The 23,837-nt window shown below is 38.5% G+C and overlaps 1 protein-coding gene across 2 annotated transcripts in view; it reads right to left on the bottom strand.

Annotated features, from left to right (window-relative positions):
- LOC149820131 (homeobox-DDT domain protein RLT2-like) overlaps positions 1-23,837 on the bottom strand; it is a 44,526-nt gene that overhangs the window by 2,397 nt on the left and 18,292 nt on the right. The window contains exons 12-17 of one of the 2 annotated variants that reach the window (XM_089982532.1): positions 5,544-5,753; positions 5,137-5,458; positions 4,748-5,028; positions 4,107-4,664; positions 2,559-3,197; positions 2,324-2,428 (exon numbers count right to left, since the gene is read on the bottom strand). In XM_089982532.1, coding sequence (XP_089838658.1) covers positions 2,324-2,428; positions 2,559-3,197; positions 4,107-4,664; positions 4,748-5,028; positions 5,137-5,458; positions 5,544-5,753 — 2,115 coding nt within the window. Of the gene's footprint in view, positions 1-2,323; positions 2,429-2,558; positions 3,198-4,106; positions 4,665-4,747; positions 5,459-5,543; positions 5,754-23,837 lie in introns of both variants that reach the window. The other variant, XM_089982531.1, reaches the window with a different exon arrangement.

Genomic DNA, 23,837 nt, shown 5'->3' with positions numbered 1-23,837 from the left:
TTTTCCTATGCATCTTCCTTTTTTACTTCATTTTGACTCTTTCTCTCTATTTTATATATATATAGAGAGAGAGAGAGAGAGAAATGGGTATGTGCTAAATGAAATATGCTAAATGAATCATGCTAAATGGGTTTTTCTGCTTTTCCGGTGTGTTTTTCTCAGTTCCAACCCATAAATGTGTTGGGCATGGTCGATTTACAAGGAATCCACACCTGGATCATGTGTTTTCGATGAAAAAATGATATTTGGGGCATCAAAAATTTAGGCAAAGATTTTGGACCATTGATGTTTTGAAGGTTATAAAAATCCACCCATGTGTCAGAATCGAACACTTCAAGAGCTGATCCCTATAAAATCAAATACATAGATCACATCTGTACGGTCAGAATTTTAAAATAAAATAAAATAAAAAAACTGAAAAACTCATTTACCATGTTTCATTTAGCACGTACCCATTACTCTCTCTCTCTCTCTCTCTCTCTCTCTCTCTCTCTCTCTCTCTCTCTCTCTCTCTCTCTCTCTCTCTATATATATATATATATATATATATATATATATAGAGAGAGAGAGAGAGAGAGAGAGACAGAGAGATACACAAACACATCCCCTTGCCCTTCTTTTGGAAAACACATCATAGTTGTTGTACCTATGTAGTAAAATGCACAATACCATGTCCATGAAACATAGCATACATACGCAACAAACCATGTGATGTTTTATAATCATACATTTATATGTATGGAATGGAAAATACATATAAACTAAATTAAGAAAATAGATGTAGATGCATCATCTATGTCACAGGGACTCGACAAACCGGGTGTAGCATACATACGCAACAAACCATGTGATGTTTTATAATCATACATTTATATGTATGGAATGGAAAATACATATAAACTAAATTAAGAAAATAGATGTAGATGCATCATCTATGTCACAGGGACTCGACAAACCGGGTGCCGCACCCGCGTCGACGCGACGCGGGTGCAGCACCCGGTGCGGACAACCCGTCCCTAGGTGCGTTGACCGCAACCAGGGTCATTTATGTCCAATTTTTTTATTAAAAAAAAAATCTTCTGGGGGTGCTGCCCCCCGGACCCCCCTTTCTGCAAGGGCAAAAACTCAGAATCAGGCTCCACAACTCATCAGCTCGACCCCTCCCCTACACAAAGAGGGTGTAGGAAGGGGGCTCGACCCCTCCCCTGCACAAATTATATATATATATATATATATATATATATATATATATATATATATATATATATATATATATATATATATATATATATTATTTTTTTTGCCGCACCCCCGCACCCAAGTTTTTTTTAAGTACCGCATCCCCGCACCCGCACCCATGTGACATAGTGCATCATATATTCAAAAGTAACTGGTTATGTGAAGGACAAGCAACACGCTTCATACAAGAACAAGCCAAAAGAAAAGGTATGATTTTATCAAAGGTGAAAAACAATAACCACATGCATAAACAAACCCAACACCCCACACACACCCAAAAAAAAGGTTGAGTATGCAAGTAGCAAACAAGCCAAACATTGAGAAAAGACTAAGAGTGGGATTCAGCAAGAGCAGGGAAAAAAGATAAGGGAGAAAAAAAACTAGTAGCACCAATGTATGTTATATGCCACCTATTATTAGACGATTTCCCCATGATAAAAAAATTGTGTTGAAATATAGTCAAAAAATCTAGAATTTTCAACCATATTTTAGCATGCCATTTCCATGTTGTTGTCAATTTTAATGATTGTCAAGAAAGAAATTTGTAAGGAGTTGAAAAAGTGAGAATGCCACAAACCACAGAATAGAAATGACGTTAGCACAAATCTTGGATTTCGTTTGGAAGAACAGGATAAAATAGAGACGCAAGCAACATATGTAAGCAATAAAAATTATTAACCATAACTTTCTGAGCTGCAATTGATTGGCAAAGATCAAAGCAAACTCAATCTGCTTTTATTTATTTTCGCTTTTAAGGCCAGGCAACATCGAATCAAATATCAACCTTTTCACCATAAGCTTCTGCGTTAATGGACCTTCTGACCAAAATCCATGTTTGTGGTCAACGTTTGAGTCAATACCGACTCTTGATTCACAAGCTACCAAGTCAGACTTCCGAGTCTTGAACAGCTGTTTGGTCTTTTAACTATGTGCAAAATAAATAGTATAAATTCTTCTTTCTAAACATTGCAGAAAATGCACTGAATGCATTTTTCAGATTGATTTGTTCTTAATGACTAGTGTCAAAGACGACAAAAAGGTGTTCCAAATATTATAAAGTTAGGAAGCGCAAGGCATTCAAAACCTGAAGAAGGTCCTCTGAGGAGGAGGAACTACACAATTTTCCACACCATGATTTCCGATAGACTTCTGTCCAGAAAGTCTTGAGCGCTTCCGATGGGAGTGAGACCTGAATTCCAAAAATAAGATCTGCATCAAGACTTTGCCCTTTACCCAACTAAAATGGCAGTAAGAGTGAAAAGTTGAATTTAATGCTCCTATACTTGAGAGAGAGAGAGAGATCAGGCATTATCCTTCACCTCAATCATTGCTAACAATGCCTTTAGCAGCCGAACTCGCATGGGGAGTGAAGAATGTGATCCATGAAATTTCCAATTAGGGTCCATCTTTCTCTTCTCTTCACAGTTAATGACATGTTGAGTAAATGAAGCATCGGATCTATGAGAGCTCTCAAAAGTTTCATGACAACAACGGCAATGCTTGTCTTTGGAGAAATATAGATTGTAGCACACTTCACAAGTAGAAAGAAGTTCAGAGCATCTTTTCTTTCCATACTTTATGGCACATAAACTAGAAGGGTGAAAGCACTCCATCCACAACCATCTCTGGAAGTCATGGTATCTCTTTAAAGCATCAACTTTCTCAATGTTATTCCACCCTAGATCAATCTTAAATGAATTTGAGTACTCCACGGATTCAGGACTATGACCACAAACAGTACTTGAAGGGCTACCAATTTCAACATTATTACCATAAGAGGAAGCTGCTTCACCATCATCAGTGTTGGAAGCAAGGTTGTTTAGGTCAGTAGAGGCTAAGCAAGACACATTCTTTTTTATAGCCTCTTTGAATGACCTCTCTATTTTCTGCAACATAGAATGAAGATGGGCTTCTCTTATGCCGCGAACATCTAAAGCTGAAAAAAGCGCATCAAAAGCCTGAAAGAAGAAACACAGATGAGGAGAAAAATGTATGAAAAAAATTTAAGGACAAGACAGATTCATACTCAAAAGCCCAGAAGAAATTTAGCAGTATCTAAATTCCAATACAAGCAATCAGGGAAAAAACAAAACATATCAATAGATGAAACCTACAAAAATGTAAGAAATACAGAAGCTTTGAAACCTTAACCATTTGTTATTTTCTGCCTTATTTTTACAGTCCAAACATAAATCTAGTTATGAGAGATCTCATTAAGAGGAGCGTATCCATAAAAAATCAAACTTGCATAAAATTCATCATGAAGTGACCAGTAGGATGCAATCAATTATGCATTACAAACATAGGAGATAAAAAAACAAACATTCACATGACAAAATACCGCACCATGAACATGAAAACGGTCTTAAGCAGGAGTTTCCCAATGAATGATTAGAAAAATGTAACCATTAATAATCAAGGGTGTGGGTTACGTCAGACACTTGGAAACACCTAGCACAAGTATCTCATGTCAACGTGACATGACAGTACACATCACAGGACACACAAAAACAAATGGACATAGTCAAACTTGTGTTGGAAACAGTCAACATTGTGTCCTTAGCTTCATCTTTTTCTTATGAAATCAGTCCTTTATAAAATGCATTTTACCATTTTATAATTTGTCAATGAAAACATGCATTTGAAATTTTAATTTGGATATATTATTTTATTAATCATAATGGCTTACAATTGTTATACGTGGATCTCCACTTGCAAGAGTTGGTATTCATACTTTATCGCTCTATATTAAGAAAATAATGACTGTGTATGATGCACGGTCATGCTCTTGTGTTCTAGTTCTATATGTCCACGTCTATATGACACCAACTTGCCAGCTCAATTATCTAGACTCACATAATGCATACCTCCTCTGTATCAATCAGCCTCCAGCAGCCATCTTTAGACTCGAAAAAGATTCTTCCTCGTCCAGGATCATTCCCTGAAAAGGTAACAAACTGCCAATATCTATTACGCCTACGATCTTGACCAAGAGGCAAAGATCTATACACATACAACTCTTCTGCCCGCTGCCCAATGTACACTTTCAGCTGGGATCGTGACTTCTCAGCTGCAAATGCAGATTGCTGCAAAGGTGAAATTTCTGGGACCATAGAGAATTCTTGCATTGGCAAGTTTCTTTCAATTAAAGCATTACTGGGATAACTATTTGCATTTTCTGAATCAAGGATCTGCTCTTGCTTGCCCTGTGGGAATACCGGTAGATCATTCACCTTGTTATCAACCCCAATTAAAGGGCTTTGCCCATCTTCTATCGCGGTACTATTTGGTGTTCCCTCAGCTTTAACAATTGTAAAAGATGAGACCTGAAACTTCGACATGTTCTCCTCTTTCATGCGCCTTTTATCCAATTGTGCCTCAGCCCACATTTGCCTTTTCAGAGCATTTGCTGCTTCGAGGCGTTCCTGAAAAATGCTTTCATTCAGTAAACAGCATCTAAGTGAAAGCAGTCAATAACCGTATCTGATTTACAGTGAGAAAAGGTTACCTCAAGCACAACACGGATTGAGTTTCCTTCTATTGCTACACTAATCAATGCAACAAGGGTGTTAAGCCTCTCCTCAACGCTAAGATCTGAATATTCTCCTTCCATCAGGCCTTGAACCCATGGTTCGCCAACGCTACTTTCATCAATCTCTATGTCCTCATGATCACCACTAGTTTCCACAAGACTGTTTTTATCATTATCATTACTCTGATAGTTGTCACCAGCATGCTCCATGCCTTTTATGCATTCCAAAGGAGATGAATTATTCTTGTCCATGTCCCCTGCTACTCCAAGCTTTTCCTCATCATTAGACAACACATTATCCCTTACTTTTCCAGAGGAAGTTGATGATTGAACTTTACCAACATTTGAAGAGAAGATCGGCTTACTTGAATTACCCAGATTGACTGGCTCATCAACTTCAGGATCATTTGGGAAATCACACTCAAAATCCTCATCTCGTTCAACTTCATTATCTTCTGCATCCTTCTCAGCTTCTTCTGAATCAGAGAGACCACTTAGAAATATTTGTATTTTCTCCCTGGCTGCTTGTAGTATTGCTTCTGCATCAGCAGGATCTTTTCTAAATGCTGGTCGTACACAATATGTAGAAGGAGCAGTTCTTTCGAAAAGATTAGCATCTCTTGATAGTGCTGCAGCAATAGATGCCTCTGGTGTCTTACTGGTTGTAAGGTCCCGAAGGCCAGATTTCTGTAGACAGAAGACATCAGTAACGATCCATGTCAGGTAACAAAAATGACTTGCTTCCTCAAACAAAAAAAAGAGAAGACAGTACCTGAATTTTATCAGCAGCTTCTAAAATTGTAAGGCCTCGACTTCCCTCAAGTGAGAGAACATGAAATGCTGCATATTTAACTGTTCCAGGTGTCAACCTATGTCTGGACCTCCGTAAATATGAGAAGCCTTTTTCTTGCATCATAGCAACAGCACTTTCAGCAGCTGCCCCATTTCTTAAAGTAGAAACTACATCTATACCATCATTTTCCTGCATCCATTGCAGTAATATGTAATCTTCAAAACAATTTAAAAGCTCAAAAGATGTGAATGTGAGCTTGATCTCACACATTGTATTGGGAGAATATGACTGTATATATGCTTCATTAGAGAATACAGGCATAATATCATGAAAAGATAGCACTTTGTATTAAAACTTATTTGGCATCTACAAACAAAAACTCGAATGAAATACAGGACCACCATTAAACAGAGGCATCATAGGTTAGTTAAACACATTCTCATGCATGAAGCACAAAACCTTTATATGGAGAGAAATAAAGCACTATAGAATAATTTTGTGAAAAGCATTGAGACAAATGTGAAAAGCTACAGCACACATGAAACAAGGCATAGTCTTCGAGGAGCTGAAGTGTAAGCTTCGTGAACAAATAACCAAAATGTTTAAAAAAATAATAAAGAAAAACCACAAAAAATTTGATGCATGGAAAATAACAATCACAACTTTGAACTTTAAAATATGAATGTCTTCAATTAGTAATTGGCATTTAATAATTATAAACATATAAACTGAAGTATATGACAGATTATAATAAACCATTAACAGCCACCAAATAATCAAATATAATTAAGTGTGTCAATGTTTATCACAAGTTGTCTCCATGGATGTTCATTCAGGTAGTTGAAACGGCTTTCGGGTTAAGAATGATGTGATGTGACCAGTGTTGTGAGCGTTGAGGCGTAGCGAGGCGCTCCACCAAAATTTGAGGTGAGGCGTAAGCCTCGAGGCGCAAAGCGTAAGCCTCAAAAAAAATTAACTTAAAAAAAACTATACAAATTATCTAAAATTATAAATAAATAAGAAATGCTTTAGTGATGAAGCAACAACCAACAAGAAATAAAAAATCTCAAATAAATACGGAAAAAATCTGAGATTAACATGTAAAAGTAACATTAATGCAACAACTTGATCTATGTAAGTATCTAAGAAATAAAAGAACTTGGTGACATCTGGGTTCTGGCATGGAGAAGCATACACAATACATATGGGGAACAAACACAAGAGATAGAAGCAGCAAGTAAAGAACTGTAAGGTAAGCCCGAGTCTACAAGCATGATGCTGAGCATTTAGCTATGGACTTTAGGCGTTTCCTTCACCTTAACCATCAAGCCATTCTTCATGGTCAAGATGACAGATGTCTTTGGAGAAACAGGGTATCCTTCCTCAACCCTTACCTCAAAATTCAGCAGAATCAGTGCAGCAGCAAGCTTCATTTGCAGAAAAGCTATTTCTCTACCCACACAAGTCCTAGGTCCACCATTAAAAGCAAGAAACCTGAAGCTGTTGCTTTCATGCCTCAGCTTTCCTTCATCATCTATCCATCTCTCTGGTTTGAACTCCAAGCAATATTTTCCCCATACCCATTCCATCCTCCCAACCGAGTAAATCGTGTAGAGGATCATCATCCCTGGCTTCACTAGAGCCCCACTAGGAAGGGTTACTTCTCTTATAACCCCCTTTTGGCCGATGGGAACAGAAGGGTACAATCTTAAGCTTTCACTTAGTGCTGCATGTAGAGACAACATCTTGTCTAAATCTTCAGCAATAAATTATCCCTCTTGTTCTCCTTGAGGATCCCTCTCACCTCTTCTATTATCTTGGCTTTCCACGTATGGGTACTTTGAGAGGTTCCAGAAAAAACAGCTTAGAGCATTTCCCGAGGTATCGCGACCGGCAATCAAAAAACAAAAAAATCACGGCAGCATCTCTTAACAGCGTCACTTCGTCGGACTTTTCTGCATAAATTGATAACAGATCACTGCCTCCAAATCCGTACTCTTTCCGGAGTTTGATCTAACGCGCGACGAATTCATTCAGAGAGTTGCTTCTCTTTCCAAAGATTTAACCGGCGGAGTATTTGCCACCAGCTTGCAGGTAACACATACCGGTACGAAATAGACTCCATCACATCATCAATAGCTTTCGCAAAAGGCACCGTTGGGAATCCACTGCAAAGACAGTGAAGGCTATCGCCGAAAACAGCAGTACAGGTGCTATCAAAAGTGAACCTGAGAAGCACATCTTGGAGATCGATGGTCGATCCCGAGAAGGCGGATCGTTGTAGGATTGAGATGAACTGGGTCTCAATAATCTCTTGGGTAGTTCGTGTTAAAATGTACCTCTTATATATATATATATATATATATATATATATATATATATATATATATATATATATATATATATATATATATATATATATATATATATATATATATATATATATATATATATATATATAATATATATATATATATACATATGTATATATATATACATATGTATGTATATATATATATTACATCAATACCCGATAGGGGTATTTTTGTAATTTCACATAAATGTTTTAGAAAACAACTATTTTTCGGTTTTTGTTAAAATGTATTTTTCTTTTTTACATTTATTTTTTGTAATTTTTAAGGACCAAAAGGGGCTCCAACCATAGAGTCGTTGGAGCCCCCAACGGTCACAAATGTGACCGTTGGGGGCTCCCAACGACTCCATGGGAGCCCCCTTTTGGGTTCTCCTTTTGAGGCCTTTGGCCTTCCTCTCTCTCCTCTCCCTCTTGTATAAATAGGAGTGAACCCCTTGTATATTTTTCATTCTGGAGAGCTCTCTCTCTTTTCAATAAGAGGCTTTTTATATTGTTGCCTTCTTAAAGGCTTGTGCTTGTATTGTCCCTTAGTGGACTTGTGATATTGTCTCTTTTATTCGTTGTTGTAAGTGCTTATAAGCACTCTTTATATTTCCGCAATATCTCATTACATGGTATCAGAACCACTCGATTCTTGAAGGAAAGGTGTGGTTCGTGTATTTCATATTTGATGGATCTCTTCTCACTTCTTGGCAACATCATGGAGGCAAAAATTGACCTATCCTTCAAGCTCAATGGAAAGAATTATATGATGTGAGCATCGGCAATGAAAAATAATCTCAAAGGAAAGAAACTTTGGGGTTTTGTCATGGGTACCGTTCCGGAACCTAAGCTTATGCTCACAAAGAACGAAGGAGGTCAAGAAAAGGCTCTTGAAGAACTCGCCTCAAGGCCATTGAAAATCATCAAAAAGAAGTGGAAGATTGGGAAAGCAATCACGCAAAAATCCTTGCGTGGTTTATGAAAAATGTTGAGCTTAAGGTATGTGCTAATATAGCTAAATTTCGTAGAGCCAATGAGGCTTGGTCCTTTATGAAAGGTATGTATACCCAAAAGGATCTTGCAAGAGCATATTTCTTGCAAGAAAAGATTAGAACCACCAAACAAGGTGATTCTAGCATTCAAGACTATTATAGTGCCCTAAACCCACTATGGGATGAATTGGCTCTTTTAGAGCCAAAATGGGTTTCTATGGAAGATATTGATTTAAGACAAAAACAAATGGAACAACAACGATTGTTTCAATTTCTTTTTGGGCTACGTCCCGAATTTGAGAAGTGAGATCCTCACTTTTCCATAGATCTATTTTTCCTCCTATTGAGGATGTTATTGCCAAAATCACTCAAGAGGAGACAAGGCTTGGCATGAGTAAACATGTTGATGAAGTACTTGCCGTATCAAAACCGGGTAACAATGTAAGAACCTATAAACCTCCTCATTTTGGGAAACAAGGAAACTACAATGGAGGAAGAAAAATGATTGTTTGTCATCATTGCTATGAGTCGGGTCACATTAAACCCGCTTGCCCAAAGCTTAATGGAACTTTCAAGCCTAAGGTGGCCTCTCTTGAAGAAACTACCACCAAAGAAGATGAAGGCAAGAAAAATGACCTCAAGGAAACTCTTGGACAAATATCTATGGCTCTCCAACAAATTCTAAAAGTTTCTTCCTCCACATCGGGTGCGGTTGTTGCTTCTACATCATCACCCGGTACGTGTTCTTGGATCCTTGACTCCGGAGCCTCTTTTCATATGACCCCCCATGAAAATGCACTTATTGATGTTTGCACCAATTCAAAGGACTCTTGTGTCTCTACGGCCGATGGAACCTTTTTAAAAAATTTAAGTATTGGCTCTTTTAAAGATTCTCAAAATTTTTGTGTTCCAAAAGTAAGAGTTGTTCCCAAACTAAATTTAAACCTTTTTTCGGTCTCTAAAATTGTCGACCATGGATGTGAAATATCTTTCTCATTTAATTGTAAAAACCGCAAGTTTGCCATTTATATTTTTTTTTTAATGTTTGGAAACATACAAATTTGGGCCTAGATCCACATTTCGGATCTAGGACCCATAAAGGGGAAATCAGGTATAAAGGATATCAACAACGATTTTATAATAATAATAATAATAAAGGAATACAATTTTAATTTTAAAGTTAATCCAAGGATCCACAGTTGGATCCATTTGGATCCGACTTGTGGATCCATGTCGTTTGGGGGCGGGTTACGGGTCTCGGGTTCGGACCCGAGCCGCGCCCTGTGTATCGAGTTTTAAAAAAAAAAAGTAGAAGAAGGGGCAACCCGATAAGTCTGGAACAAAAGAGGGATACAGGGGTTAGGGTTCTGAGAGAGAACCCTAACGGTATCGCATGGGGGAAAAAGAGGAGGAGGCCTTGAAGCGCAGCCGCCGGCGGGAGGTTCGGCCCTGACTTTGTCGGGCTATCCTTTTCAAAAGCAGGGGGTTCTTGAGTTGGTTTCCCCCTCTCGCTCTTTTTGTTTTCCCAAAAATCTCTCTCTCTCTCTCTCTCTCTCTCTCTCTCTCTCTCTCTCTCTCTCTCTCTCTCTCTCTCTCTCTCTCTCTCTCTCTCTCTCTCGATGTGCGCACGCCGGAGGAAGGAGCCCCATTATCGGTGAATCTCCGGTCGTCCGCAGGCATCGAGGACCCCTCGAGCATCTCCTTTCACGAAGGTTGGGAGGAACGTCACCAGCCTGCACCCCTCTGCGACGGACGTCTCCGGCCACCGGAAAACCACTGTAAGAGGTACGGGTTCCCTCTTGTGAAAATGGGTGAGAAATCGAATTCAGGTTCGATTTTGTGTGTTTTGTTTTTGAGGGATTTTCCCTGGGTTGGGAAAACTACAAACCCAGCCAACTAGGATCGACTGGGCTTGATGGATACCCCAGCCGACTGGGTCTAATTGAAACCCCAGTCGACTGCGCCTGACTGGGCTTGGTGGAAACCCCAGCCGACTCGGTCGGCTAGATAAAAAAAAAAAGGATTTGGCAGCTTATGGGGTAGGGTCTATTGTGTGGTTGAGGGGTATTGTCCAAGGATATCATGGTTGCAATACAACCCCCATGAATGGACTACGGCTGGGCAGAACCATGGTTCGGTGTGTTTCCTGATTATCATAAAAGGGTTTTTACGTATATTGATTTTTTTAGAATCCTAAATTTTTATCCTCTGCCCTTTCCATTGGAGTGTGCTGGACCTTGTATGCATAATATGAAAACCACTGTAAGAGGTACAGGTTCCCTCTTGTGAAAATGGGTGAGAAATCGAATTCAGGTTCGATTTTGTGTGTTTTGTTTTTGAGGGATTTTCCCTGGGTTGGGAAAACTACAAACCCAGCCAACTAGGATCGACTGGGCTTGATGGATACCCCAGCCGACTGGGTCTAATTGAAACCCCAGTCGACTGCGCCTGACTGGGCTTGGTGGAAACCCCAGCCGACTCGGTCGGCTAGATAAAAAAAAAGGATTTGGCAGCTTATGGGGTAGGGTCTATTGTGTGGTTGAGGGGTATTGTCCAAGGATATCATGGTTGCAATACAACCCCCATGAATGGACTACGGCTGGGCAGAACCTTGGTTCGGTGTGTTTCCTGATTATCATAAAAGGGTTTTTACGTATATTGATTTTTTTAGAATCCTAAATTTTTATCCTCTGCCCTTTCCATTGGAGTGTGCTGGACCTTGTATGCATAATATGAATTACTCGATAAATTTTTGGTCTTGCATGTTCAGTTGCTTCAAGTAGGCTGTAGTTATATGTTTCAACTGCTGTCGGTGAAGAGGTGGATAATAGTGACTTATGATTAGTATGTGCTTGTAAGCTGATTGGTATGTTAATGTTCACTCTTATTGTTGCTCGTTGGGTCTGGAAGTTTATACTAATCGGTTTTTGAACTGTTACATTGAACCATATAACCTGTATATTACATTCCACCGATCTAGTTAAAATATAACATGCTACGTTAATCCCTGTAAGTAGGAACACTGAACACTTTTGTTTTACTTGTAAAAGGGCATGTGAGATGTCCATTAGGTGAAAGCAAGATTTACCTGTTTAGTGGTCGGGGTTGGGATAAAATCAGACTATGAAATTCTTTGCAAATGTGATAGTTGTGGAAAACTAGTTGCTACACAAGGTAACACCTGCCTAAGTTTGACGGATGCCTGTGGAAGAGTTGTAAGACATATTAAAGAAATGTCCTTCTTTGGAATCGGTTGTGGCATGTAATCAAGTCAATTGTTGAATGACCAATGGTTGGTAAATAGCCTGGTAGCCACAAGGGTGTAGAAAACAGAGTGTCATTGACTGTGGTTTTCTTACTTGGATGAGTCGTGTGCGTGGGCATATGATAGGGGTTGTCGGATGCAAAATATATATATATATAATAAATAAAATAAATACAGAATTTCATATAGGGGATTTTCTCTATGTTGTAGGTCTTGACAGCATACACAGGCCCAGACCGGGCTTGTGCATATACTGACAGACCCAGCCGACAGGGTCGGTTGGGCTGGATTTGTTTATTAGAACAAAAAGAAAAAAAATAATGTATATAATTCCTTTGTTTCTCCTTCGGTGATATGTTGTTCAGTTTGACTGGAGTGGGAGTTTTTAATAGATGCAGATTTTGATGGAAATGAGCAATGTTATGAGTATACATGTAAAATGTATAGTCATGCTTCTACTAGATTAGTGATGCATCATTTAAAATAAGTGTGTGAAATTGAGGGGTTTATTCGCGTGCACACATTCGTAGGAAATGTGCATTCGAGGATACCCGTATGGGATGGAGGTAGTACATGTAGTGAGAATGTATATGATTGAAAAAAAAAAAAACATGCTTATGATTGACCTTGTTTTGTATGGTGCACATGCATTTGACACAATAGTATGATGTTATATAACACATCATTTTGGTTTTGTTGTGTGATGCATCGATGGCCTTATGGATCATCACCGGTCTGGAGAGTCGTGAACTTGGTTGTGTTCTTATATGTTTAATTTGCATCACTTTAACCACACAAGTTGGTAGGGCACACTACTACACTGTTCCCGTTGTCCTCACGGGCTGGAGTCCCATAAGGGTTCCCGCAAGGGAGGATGCGGGTTTTCACTTTACTTTTGAATATGGGGTTGCAAACTTAAAGAATCGACTTTAATAAAAATATAAGAAATAAGAACAGTGTAACTTATGTTCTGGGATCTTCCATCTGGAGAATGGCGATCTTAAAAATTCGGTCTTGGGGAGACTGTGAGGATACAAAAACTCGGTGTGCTTAAAATAGGTCCCCTGAATCTGATATTGAGGTTCCTTCTCCTGCTCACGGTTTTAGGGAGAGTCTGTCATTTTACCTAGGGGTGGTGTGTTTGTCATAGCTGTGATTGTTATGGTACCAAGGAAATGACACTTGTGGGCGTGGGGTGTCCCTTGTGTCCTCGACATTAGATGTGGAGGTCTAATGTTCCGAAGGTGATTCGGTCGAGGGCTAAGTTGAAACCCAGTAATAAAATACAAATTGTGTGCTAAGCTACCCTGGGAACCTAACTTGACCTCGGGGATTTTACCCGTTTGGTGTATCCGCGGGCGATGAGAATTAAAAAGAGAAACTTAAATTGTATGCATTTAATAGGGCATGCATATGGAAACATGAACTTAAATGAAAGAAAATAAGGTGTTCATACATTACACATATATCATGTATAATTTTGCTATGCATTAGATCATGCATGATCTGTTTCTCTTCCCTGATATATGTTGTTGAATGGGTGATGGTTACTCTTTAATGTATGTGGAATACCCTGCTTACTCAAACTGAATACCTGTTATTGATTAAAGTTTTTGCATACTTAAAAGATGTTGCATGAATGCTTAAGTTGGATTGAGTAGATGTAATAATTGATTTTCCTCAAGAAGAATTGCATAAAATTGTACTTGTGTTCTTTATGCTCATTTATTTTCATTAGAGGGATCTGTACACAGAATCCTTCGGATTTCTGACCCCTTTTTTTTATGGTTTTTCACAAGAACAGGAACTCAGTGAAGCGACTGGTGTCTGGGCAAGTCACGGGTGTCACGCACTAGCTGGATAAATCACAGAGGGACATCATGGCTCTGCTTTTGTTTTCCCTTTTTGTTCATTTAATCGTTATTGCACTCTGAAAAATTCATTTATGCAAGTGTCTCTAAACATATTTATTAGTATTTCAATAAATGAATAATGGTTTGTTTTGGTATGGAAGATAAGTGTAAGCTCTATTATGGTGTGTGGTTATCCAACGATGAGTGGAACTGTAAAGACCCCAGGTCTCTGGGAATATTGTCACATCTAGAAAAAAAAATTCCGCATTTTCGAGGGGCATGAGTTGGTGTCGTTACACTAATGGTTGCTTTGGGCAGGATCTCCGGTCCGAGAAGCGGATTGGGCAAGGCCATAGAAAGGGAGAACTCTATTATATGGACCATCTCGATCTCCCTACAAATTATTTTTGTTCTTATGTCCAAGAAAAAAACATAGAAACTTGGCATAAAAGACTTGGTCATCCAAGTTATTCCAAAATGTATCTTTTTCCTTTTGGAAACAAATTTTGTAAGAAAAAAGAAATTAATTGCAAAGATTGCATTTTTTGAAAAAATGAAGTCTATTTCATTTCCAACTAGAACTTTTCTTTCATCAAGACCTTTTGAATTGGTGCATTCGAATGTTTGGGGGCTTTCTCCGGTTATGTCTAAAGGGGGTTATTCGTATTATATTACTTTTATTGATGACTTTACTCGGTATGTTTGGATTTATTTTCTTAGTCATAAATCAGAAGTATTTACCTTCTTTAAATATTTTCATAAAAGAATTCAAAATCAATTCCAAAATAACATATTTATTTTAAGATCTGATTCCGGTGGCAAATATTTATCTCATGAATTTCAAAACTATTTAACTCAAAATGGAATTTGCCATCAAAAGTCATGTCCTAGGACTCCTCAACAAAATGGCATAGTGGAAAGGAAACATAGGCACATTATAGAAACCGCTAGAACATTACTTGTTTCTAGGAATATTCCAAAGAAGTTTTGGGCCGAAGTCATTCTAACCGCAACTTATCTAATCAATAGAATGCCCTCTTCTAAATTAAAAGCTCTTTAAACTTTCACCTGATTTCAATCGTCTTCGTATTTTTTGTTGCAAATGTTTTGTCATATTACATAAAATGGATAAGTTGTCTCCAAAAGCAATTGAATGTGTTTTTCTAGGATATGGTGAAAATCAAAAAGGGTATAGATGTTATGATTTTAAGAATGATAAACTGTATGTTTCAAAAGATGTAACATTTCTAGAAGAAGAGAACGGTTTTGATAAAATAAAAGAAACAAATGAAATTGATTACATATTTTTATATAATCTTATTGATGACATACAAGAAGATTTTCTTGAAAACATAGAAGATACATGTGAGGCGTCCCATCTTGATATAATACCCTCAAATGATAGTGATACAAATATGAATGTTTACTCAAGAAGAAATCAAGAAAATCCTATTAGTGCCCTCGAAAAATACTCTCAAATTTCTGAATCTACTGAGGAAACACAAGTTAGACATTCTTCTAGAATATCAATACCCCCAAACAGGTTTGTATCCTATGATTCCTTAACACCCAACTATCGGGCATGTTTAATAACCCCACATTCTTATTTTGAACCTGCTCACTATAATCAAGCTAAATGTATACCACATTGGGTTGAAGCAATGCAAGTTGAACTAAATGCATTAAAAAGGCTAATACTTGGGAAATAGTTAATCTACCCTCACACAAAAAAACTATTGGGTGTCGCTGGGTCTTCAAAGTTAAAATTAAAAGCGATGGCTCTTTGGAACGATATAAAGCTAGATTAGTCGCTAAGGGATACTCCCAGGAATATGGCATTGATTATGAAGAAACATTCGCTCCCGTAGCTCGAATGACCAGTGTCAGGACCTTAATAGTTGTCGCATCAACCAAAAAATGGCCTATTTATCAACTTGACGTAAAAAATGTCTTTTTAAGTGAAGAAGTTTACATGAATCCGCCACCCGAAATTAATATTAAGCAAGGTCAAACACTTCGGCTTCTGAAAGCATTGTATGGCCTTAAACAAGCTCCTAAGGCTTGGTATGATCGTTTCAGTGATATCATGATAAAGTTAGGATTTCACTCTTGTTACACTGACACTGCTCTTTTTGTTAAAAATGCAGGTACTAGTATCGTAATATTGTTACTTTATGTTGATGATATGATTATCACTGGGAATGATCAAAATAGTATTATTGATGTTAAAAATATGTTAAAAAATAATTTTGACATGTCTGATTTAGGTTTTCTTAGATATTTTCTTGGAATTGAAGTTGCATACTCTTCTCGAGGATATATTTTGTCACAGATGAAGCTTGTTGCAGATATCTGTTCTAAGTCTGGGATTTCTGATGACAAAAAAGTAGAGACTTCCGAGGTTATTAATGCCAAATTACAGTTGGAGGATGGGGTTCTTCTGGAAGACCCCACACCCTACAGACAACTCATTGGGTCTCTTACCTATTTAACCATCACCAGACCAAATATCGCCCATGCGGTTCATTCAGTTAGCCAATTTCAGCATGCTCCTACAACTGTGCATATGAGTGTTGTTCTCCGAATCATCCGCTACATTCGAAATACCATCAATAAAGGGCTATTTCTATCCTCCTCTTCTTCCTTGAATCTTCTTGCTTATACTGATGCAGATTGGGGAGGTAATCTCAATGATCGAGTCTCAACTACTGGTTTTTGTGTCTTTTTAGGGGACTCTTTGATTGCCTGGCGATGCAAAAAGCAGGCGATGCAAGAAGCAGCAGAAAGTTTCACTGTCATCCACTGAAGCTGAGTATCGGGCTATGGCAACCACGACAATGGAACTTGTATGGCTTCGCAGTCTGCTTAAAGACATGGGGGTTGATATTACCGAAGCCTCAAAATTATGTTGCGACAACAAGAGTGCCATCTATATTGCGAGCAATCATACCTTCCATGAGCGTACAAAACATATCGAAATGGATTGTCACTATGTTCGTGACGAATTCTTACGAGGAACAATTGCTCTACCGTATGTCACTTCAGAATATCAGTTGGCGGACTTTTTCACTAAAGCTCTTCCGGCTCCTCGCTTCATGTTTCTTCTTGGCAAACTTTCTGTCATTTCCCCGTAAAGTTTGAGGGGGTGTTAAAATGTACCTCTTATATATATATATATATATATATATATATATATATATATATATATATATATATATATATATATATATATATATTACATCAATACCCGATAGGAGTATTTTTGTAATTTCACATAGTTGTTTTAGAAAACAACTATTTTTCGGTTTTTGTTAAAATGTATTTTTCTTTTTTTATTTTTTACATTTATTTTTTGTAATTTTTAAGGACCAAAAAGGGCTCCAACCATAGAGTCGTTGGATTTGTGACCGTTGGGGGCTCCCAACGACTCCATTGGAGCCCCCTTTTGGGCTCTCCTTTTGAGGCCTTTGGCCTTCCTTTCTCTCCTCTCCCTCTTGTATAAATAGGGGTGAACCCCTTGTATATTTTCATTCTCGAGAGCTCTCTCTCTTTTCAATAAGAGGCTTTTTATATTGTTGCCTTCTTAAAGGCTTGTGCTTGTATTGTCCCTTAGTGGACTTGTGATATTGTCTCTTTTATTCATTGTTGTAAGTGCTTATAAGTACTTTTTATATTTCCGCAATATCTCATTACAGTTCGGGCCACGAATTGCCGGAAAAGCTTGGAATGGATGTGAGAATTTGCAATCTTCCTTTGCATCTTCCACGATTCTGCATCCGAATTGAAGATCCCAAAGCCCATGAGCTCCGAGAATGCATCGTTAAATTCTTTTCCCTTGGGAAAATTGTCGAAATTGGACTTGAGTATGTACTCTATGTTTCTCGGGTCGCATGTCGCGAGGATGTGCATGTTTGTGAGGATAGGACCATGGATGGTTATGGTGCCTCCACACGAGCTACTGACGCTGGTTTCCGGGGTTACCTGGGGTCTGGCAAGGGATGTCGGCATCGCGGCTGCTTCCGGCGAGGAGGAGGAGGCCGAGAAGGAAGAGACAGTGAGAGACGAGAGAGAAGGGCTGCGAGAGACGAGAGAGAGGGGATGCGAGAGAGGGAGAGACAGACGAGATAGAGAGAGGGGCTGCGACAGCCAAATTAGGGCCCCTGGTCGAGGTAACATTTTAATGTTGGTCAAATGAGGGCTTTGACCCTCATTTGACCAACAAAATGAGGCATGTGCGCCTCACCGTGAGGCGCGCCTCGCCATGAGGCGTACGCCTCAAGGAGCATGAGGTGTACGCCTCAAGGCGCATGAGGTGTACGCCTCAAGGCACATGAGGTGTACGCCTCCATGCTTTTACGCTTTATACCTGCACCTCAAGGCACAAAGGCCCTCACCTTGAGGCGAGGCGCGCTTTTTGTGCCTTGAGGCGTGTTTTTAATAACACTGGATGTGACTAAGGCATTAAAATATGCCACTCTAAGGTTAAATACAGAGTGAGGAGATGAAACAGTAACTGCATTGAGATTAATACCAAAAACATCAAATTTGAATGCCTTGATGGTACAAGTACCTCATTCTGTGATCATAGCATACAAAATAATGACGGGGGCTGAGCTCAGGCTAGCTATCCACTGTTTCAGACCTGGTTTATGCATGTCCACCAGGTCCTTCTAGGTCCAACCCAATGCCTGTCATGCTAATGCCGAATCATGCAATAAACAGCCCAAACTTGAAACTATGCAAGAAATCTAGACTTGCCTGGAGTGCAACTGAGTGGTGGGTGGGCCAAAAAACCTTGGTAATCAAAAGTGCTAGGTGGTGCCTAGGTGTTGTCCTCCCCCACAAAGGCACTAGTTGTCGCCTATGTGGGTGACCTACTGACCCAAAAAAACATTTATTTCAAATAAAATATAAAGTTCATAAAAAAGCAGATAATATACAAAATATGCAGCCCCACAGTGATTATAATATTTTAAACATGACAAAGAAAAATATAAAATACAAAGCTAGGCGCCCCCCTTCAAGCCTGTGCACTAAGCTTGCTCTGCCTAGGTGCCTACATGATCACTTGAGCATGGCTTTAACCACTAAACAAATAGACCCTAAATGAGTGGGAGTGTGGCTTATGATGGATCCACGTTAGTAGATCACCCAAAACCTTGTTCCAAGTGACTCCACTTGCATTTTTCCTAATCGCTAAGCAGCTTACCTAGACCAAAAATGAATCCAACAAGCAAGTTCCAAAAGAGGGAAAAAAAAGAAAAAGGTTATAGCCAATGGATCTTGTTTGAGACAATTTTGTCATTATGATTCATATCATGGTTGTATCGTAATGTATCAAACGTATGCTATGATACAAGTCTTTAATGGTTCTGAACCTATACAATACAGTTTCAGGGGGGGTATATTGTGCTTGTGTTGTATTTGTTGTAAAATACTGATACCCCCGACTTGTGATTTATTATTTATTTTATTTCGTGTTAAAGAGGTCCACTTACTTTTGACTAGACCTTTTAAGTGTAAGGGGCCATTTTCAATTCCAAAACACACCCTAGTGCATTTGAGAGAGTTTGAGTGTGGGATTTGAGAGTATCAAGAATGGAAGATTTTGGGTTTTTTTTCTTCATTTTTGTGTTTTGAATTTTAGAGGACAATTTTGTGCTTGATGGGGCTTCATTTCTTACCATTGAGGCAAAGTAAGGTGAGCTTTACTATTTTCACCATTATTTTGAAGCCTTTAAGGTAAAAAATCTCTCCTTTCCTAGGGTTTTAGGTTTTATGAGTGAAATGACCTGCAATGATTAGTGAAGACTAGAACTTGTCTTTTGATCTAGATTTAACAATGATGGGAGGAAGAAGCTAAATAAACATGAATGACCATGTGTGGAAATATCATTAAGTAATTGATTATGGCAAATTTCTGAAGTGTCAGCTTTGTCAACCCAATATTCCTGTTAGCTCAGTGGGCTCAATAATTTCAAATGCTATATTGCAAGAGGTGGCTATTCTCCACAACCATGGCTATTCTCCACAACCATGCATCTCTCCTTATACTTTGGATCATGTTCATTCTAAAATAGTTGGTGGTTTCTGAGAAAAAAAGGGCACAAGATGCATAACTAACCTGCACAGCAGCTGCCGGAAGTCTTCTGGGATTCTAAGGATGAAATAGTTGATAAAAGCCCGTCATCACTACCATCAGCCACAGAATATTCTAGATTCCATGATGGAACCTTTTACAATCTACATTCCAAGTTTTAAGTAGTTTACCGCATGTGTGTTTTGGTCACAGGTTAAAGTAGAATCTGAGAGAGTAAGAAGCCGAAAAAGTAGATCACAAGGTCAACTTTGTAATCTACTTTCACAAATTTCACAGCTGGCAATCACAATCTTGGTTGTCAAAGGCAGCGCCTACGCGACCTAGGTGCAGCCCCACCACCTAGGATTTTGGGTTAGGGTAGTGGGGCCCTATTTTACTGTCTAGGCATCGCCCAGCCTGCCTAGGCTTCAAACCTATACTTGTCCTTTTTTTTAACTTGGCTGACCAACCAAGCCAAAGTATAAAAAGGGGAAGGTGGTGCTCTCTCTCTCTCTCACTTTTTTTTTCTTTTTCTTCCTGTTTTTCCTTCTTTTTTCCTTTTTTCTTCTTCCTGTTTTTTCCTTCGCTTTTTTTCCTTTTTTATTCTTCTTCCTCTCTCTCAGTTTGTTCTCTCCTGTTTTTTCTTTGTATTCATGTTTCTCTCTCTCGGTCTTCTCGTTTTTGCTATAATTTATGTTTTAAAGTTATATATATACTGATAATCTTGTGTTTCAGCATATATAATCTGTTTGACTGTTTCTGAGTTATATAACTTATATTTCTGGTTGACTGTTTCTGAGTTATGTTTATATATATATATATATATATATATATATATATATATATATATATATATATATATATATATATATATATATATATATATATATGTGTGTGTGTGTGTGTGTAATTCATATATAATCTGTTTTTTTATGCAAATATATATAATTATGTTAAATGTGATGTTTTAGTTATCATGAACTATCACTAGTTCAGTTATGACTAATGACATTTTAGTATGACTTGGATGTGAATTTAATATTGTTAAGGCTTTAATTGTGTTTGAATTATGTAGTTGTCTTTTATTTACATTGTCAGTTCTCAGTTGCATGGTTTGCTATGTCACCTGGGTATGGATGCAGGTACAGAGGGTACGACACGGCAATTCCAAAAAATGTGGGTACGAGGACACGACTATATATATATAATTCAAAATATACTGAATATAATCTAAATATATATGCTATATCTAAAATATATATTATATACTGAAAATATAAAGTTATAAACTAAAAATATAATTGTAGAAGATGAACCGAACCCTAGAGAGAGAGAGAGAGACGGCTGAACATGAAAACAGAAAACTTAATTCTATCATTAGGGCTTCTCTCTATATTAAATAGAGAGAGGCAAAACAGAGAAATTACATCTAAGTCCTTATGAAAATAATATTTCAGAAAACCTCTAATAAAGAACAACTTAACCTAAAAACCACCTATTCTCAACACTCCCCCTCAAGCTGGAGCATAGATATCTATCATGCTCAGCTTGTCACAGCATCTGGAGAAATTTGGCCTAGCAAGAGGCTTTGTAAACATATCTGCAACTTGGTCTTCAGACTTTAGGTATTTTGTAGTGATATGACCAGCTTGAATCATATCTCTTACATAGTGGCAATCAACCTCAATGTACTTTGTTCTCTCATGAAAGACAGGATTGTTTGCTATATATGTTGCCGCTTTGTTATCACACATCATGGTCATTGGAGAGGAAACCTTCACCTGGAGATCATTAAGAACAGTGCGAACCCATATCAATTCAGCAGTTGTTTGGGCCATAGCCCGATATTCTGATTCTGCACTCGACCTGGAAACCACATTTTGTTTCTTACTTCTCCATGAAATCAAGTTGTCTCCCAGAAACACACAGAATCCTGTGGTAGACTTTCTATCTACTACAGATCCAGCATAGTCAGCATCAGAATAGGCTACTATCTCCAGAGTTCCACCTTTCTTGAACAGTAACCCCTTTTCAGGAGAGGATTTTAGATATCTGAGAATCATTATGGCTGCATTCCAGTGTACCTCAGTTGGTTTGTCCATGAACTGGCTAACTTTGCTTACTGCTAAAGCAATATCTGGTCTGGTCACAGTTACATATAGTAACTTCCCTACTAGGGAGCGATAGCGTTTGCTATCAACAGGTTTTGACCCTTCTTCAACCAACTGAACTTTATGGTCCATGGGAATATTTGCTGGTTTAGCTTCCAACATGCATGTTTCCTTTAATAAGTCAAGAACATACTTCCGTTGAGACAAAACCATCCCTTCACGGCTTCTAGCAACTTCTATACCCAGAAAATACCTGAGTGAACCAAGGTCTTTTGTAACAAAGTGTTTGTGAAGATGAGCCTTTGTGGCTTCAATAGCTTTCACATCATCTCCTGTAAGAATGATGTCATCCACATATACTACCATAACAACTATGTCAGAGCTAGTTTTCCTTATAAAAAGTGTATGATCTGCTGCTGATCTGTTAAAACCAAAGCTTGAAATCACTTCAAACAACTTTTGAAACCATGCACGAGGACTTTGTTTCAAGCCATAAATCGCCTTTCTCAATTTGCACACCTTATGACACTCCCCCTCAACCTCAAAACCTGGAGGTTGTTGCATGTAAACGGTCTCAGAGAGATCCCCATAAAGAAATGCATTTTTCACATCTAATTGACACAAGTTCTAGCCATGCTGAACAACTACTGAGAGAACAAGACGGATGGTACCCATCCGTGCAACAGGAGAAAAAGTTTCAAAGAAGTCAATTCCATATGTCTGGGTATACCCTTTCGCGACTAATCTGGCCTTGTACCTTTCAATAGAACCATCAGATTTGTACTTTATTGTATATACCCATTTACAACCAACAATGTCAGCATCTGCTGGGGAATCAACTAGATCCCAGGTATGCTGAGATACCAAAGTTGTCATTTCTTCTTGCATAGCCATCTTCCAGCGATTATCAAGTGCTGCCTGCTGATAGTTCAGAGGAATGGTTTCAGCAGACAAGGCTGAAATAAAAGACTTCATCTGATGTCCAATTCTGGCATGGGAGACAAAATGAGATATGGGATATAAGGTGCATTGTCTTGTCCCTTTTCGTAGAGCAATAGGCCTGTTATCATCATCCTGAAGATCACTATTGTCAGTAGAACTTACCTCAGGAGAAGAAGAAGATGAAGGCTCTTGCGGAAGTGGAGCTCTACGCACATATACCAATGGAGGATTATTAAATCTGAAAAAGGATGAAGTTTGGTTCGGTAAGGAGGGCACAGATTCCAAAGAAAAAGGAGGTATAGGTAATGGAAAAGACTCAGCTGGATCAACCTGCAGCGGAGAACCGGAACTAGAGTAATATGGAGAGGATTCCAGGAAAGATACGTCCGCACTGACATACTCTCGGCGAGAAATAGGATCATAACATCGATAGCCCTTTTGATTTTTTGGATAACCAATAAATATGCATTTTGTAGCTTGAGCGGCTAATTTATCACGGTCAGGGCCAAGTTTGTGGACAAAACAAACACATCCAAATATTTTTGGTGAGAAAGAAAAAAGTGGGGCATTAGGTTTTAGGATATGTAATGGAATTTGATCACCCACAGAAGACGAAGGCATGCGGTTGATCAGATAGCAAGCAGTGGTAATCGCATCACCCCAGTATAACGCAGG

Source organism: Nuphar pumila, chromosome 12, assembly GCF_984573655.1.
Source record: "Nuphar pumila chromosome 12, dmNupPumi1.hap1.1, whole genome shotgun sequence".
In the NCBI taxonomy this organism is placed as follows: domain Eukaryota; kingdom Viridiplantae; phylum Streptophyta; class Magnoliopsida; order Nymphaeales; family Nymphaeaceae; genus Nuphar; species Nuphar pumila.
Note: the sequence above shows the minus strand (reverse complement) of the source record. Positions and strands in the feature narration are given on the sequence as shown.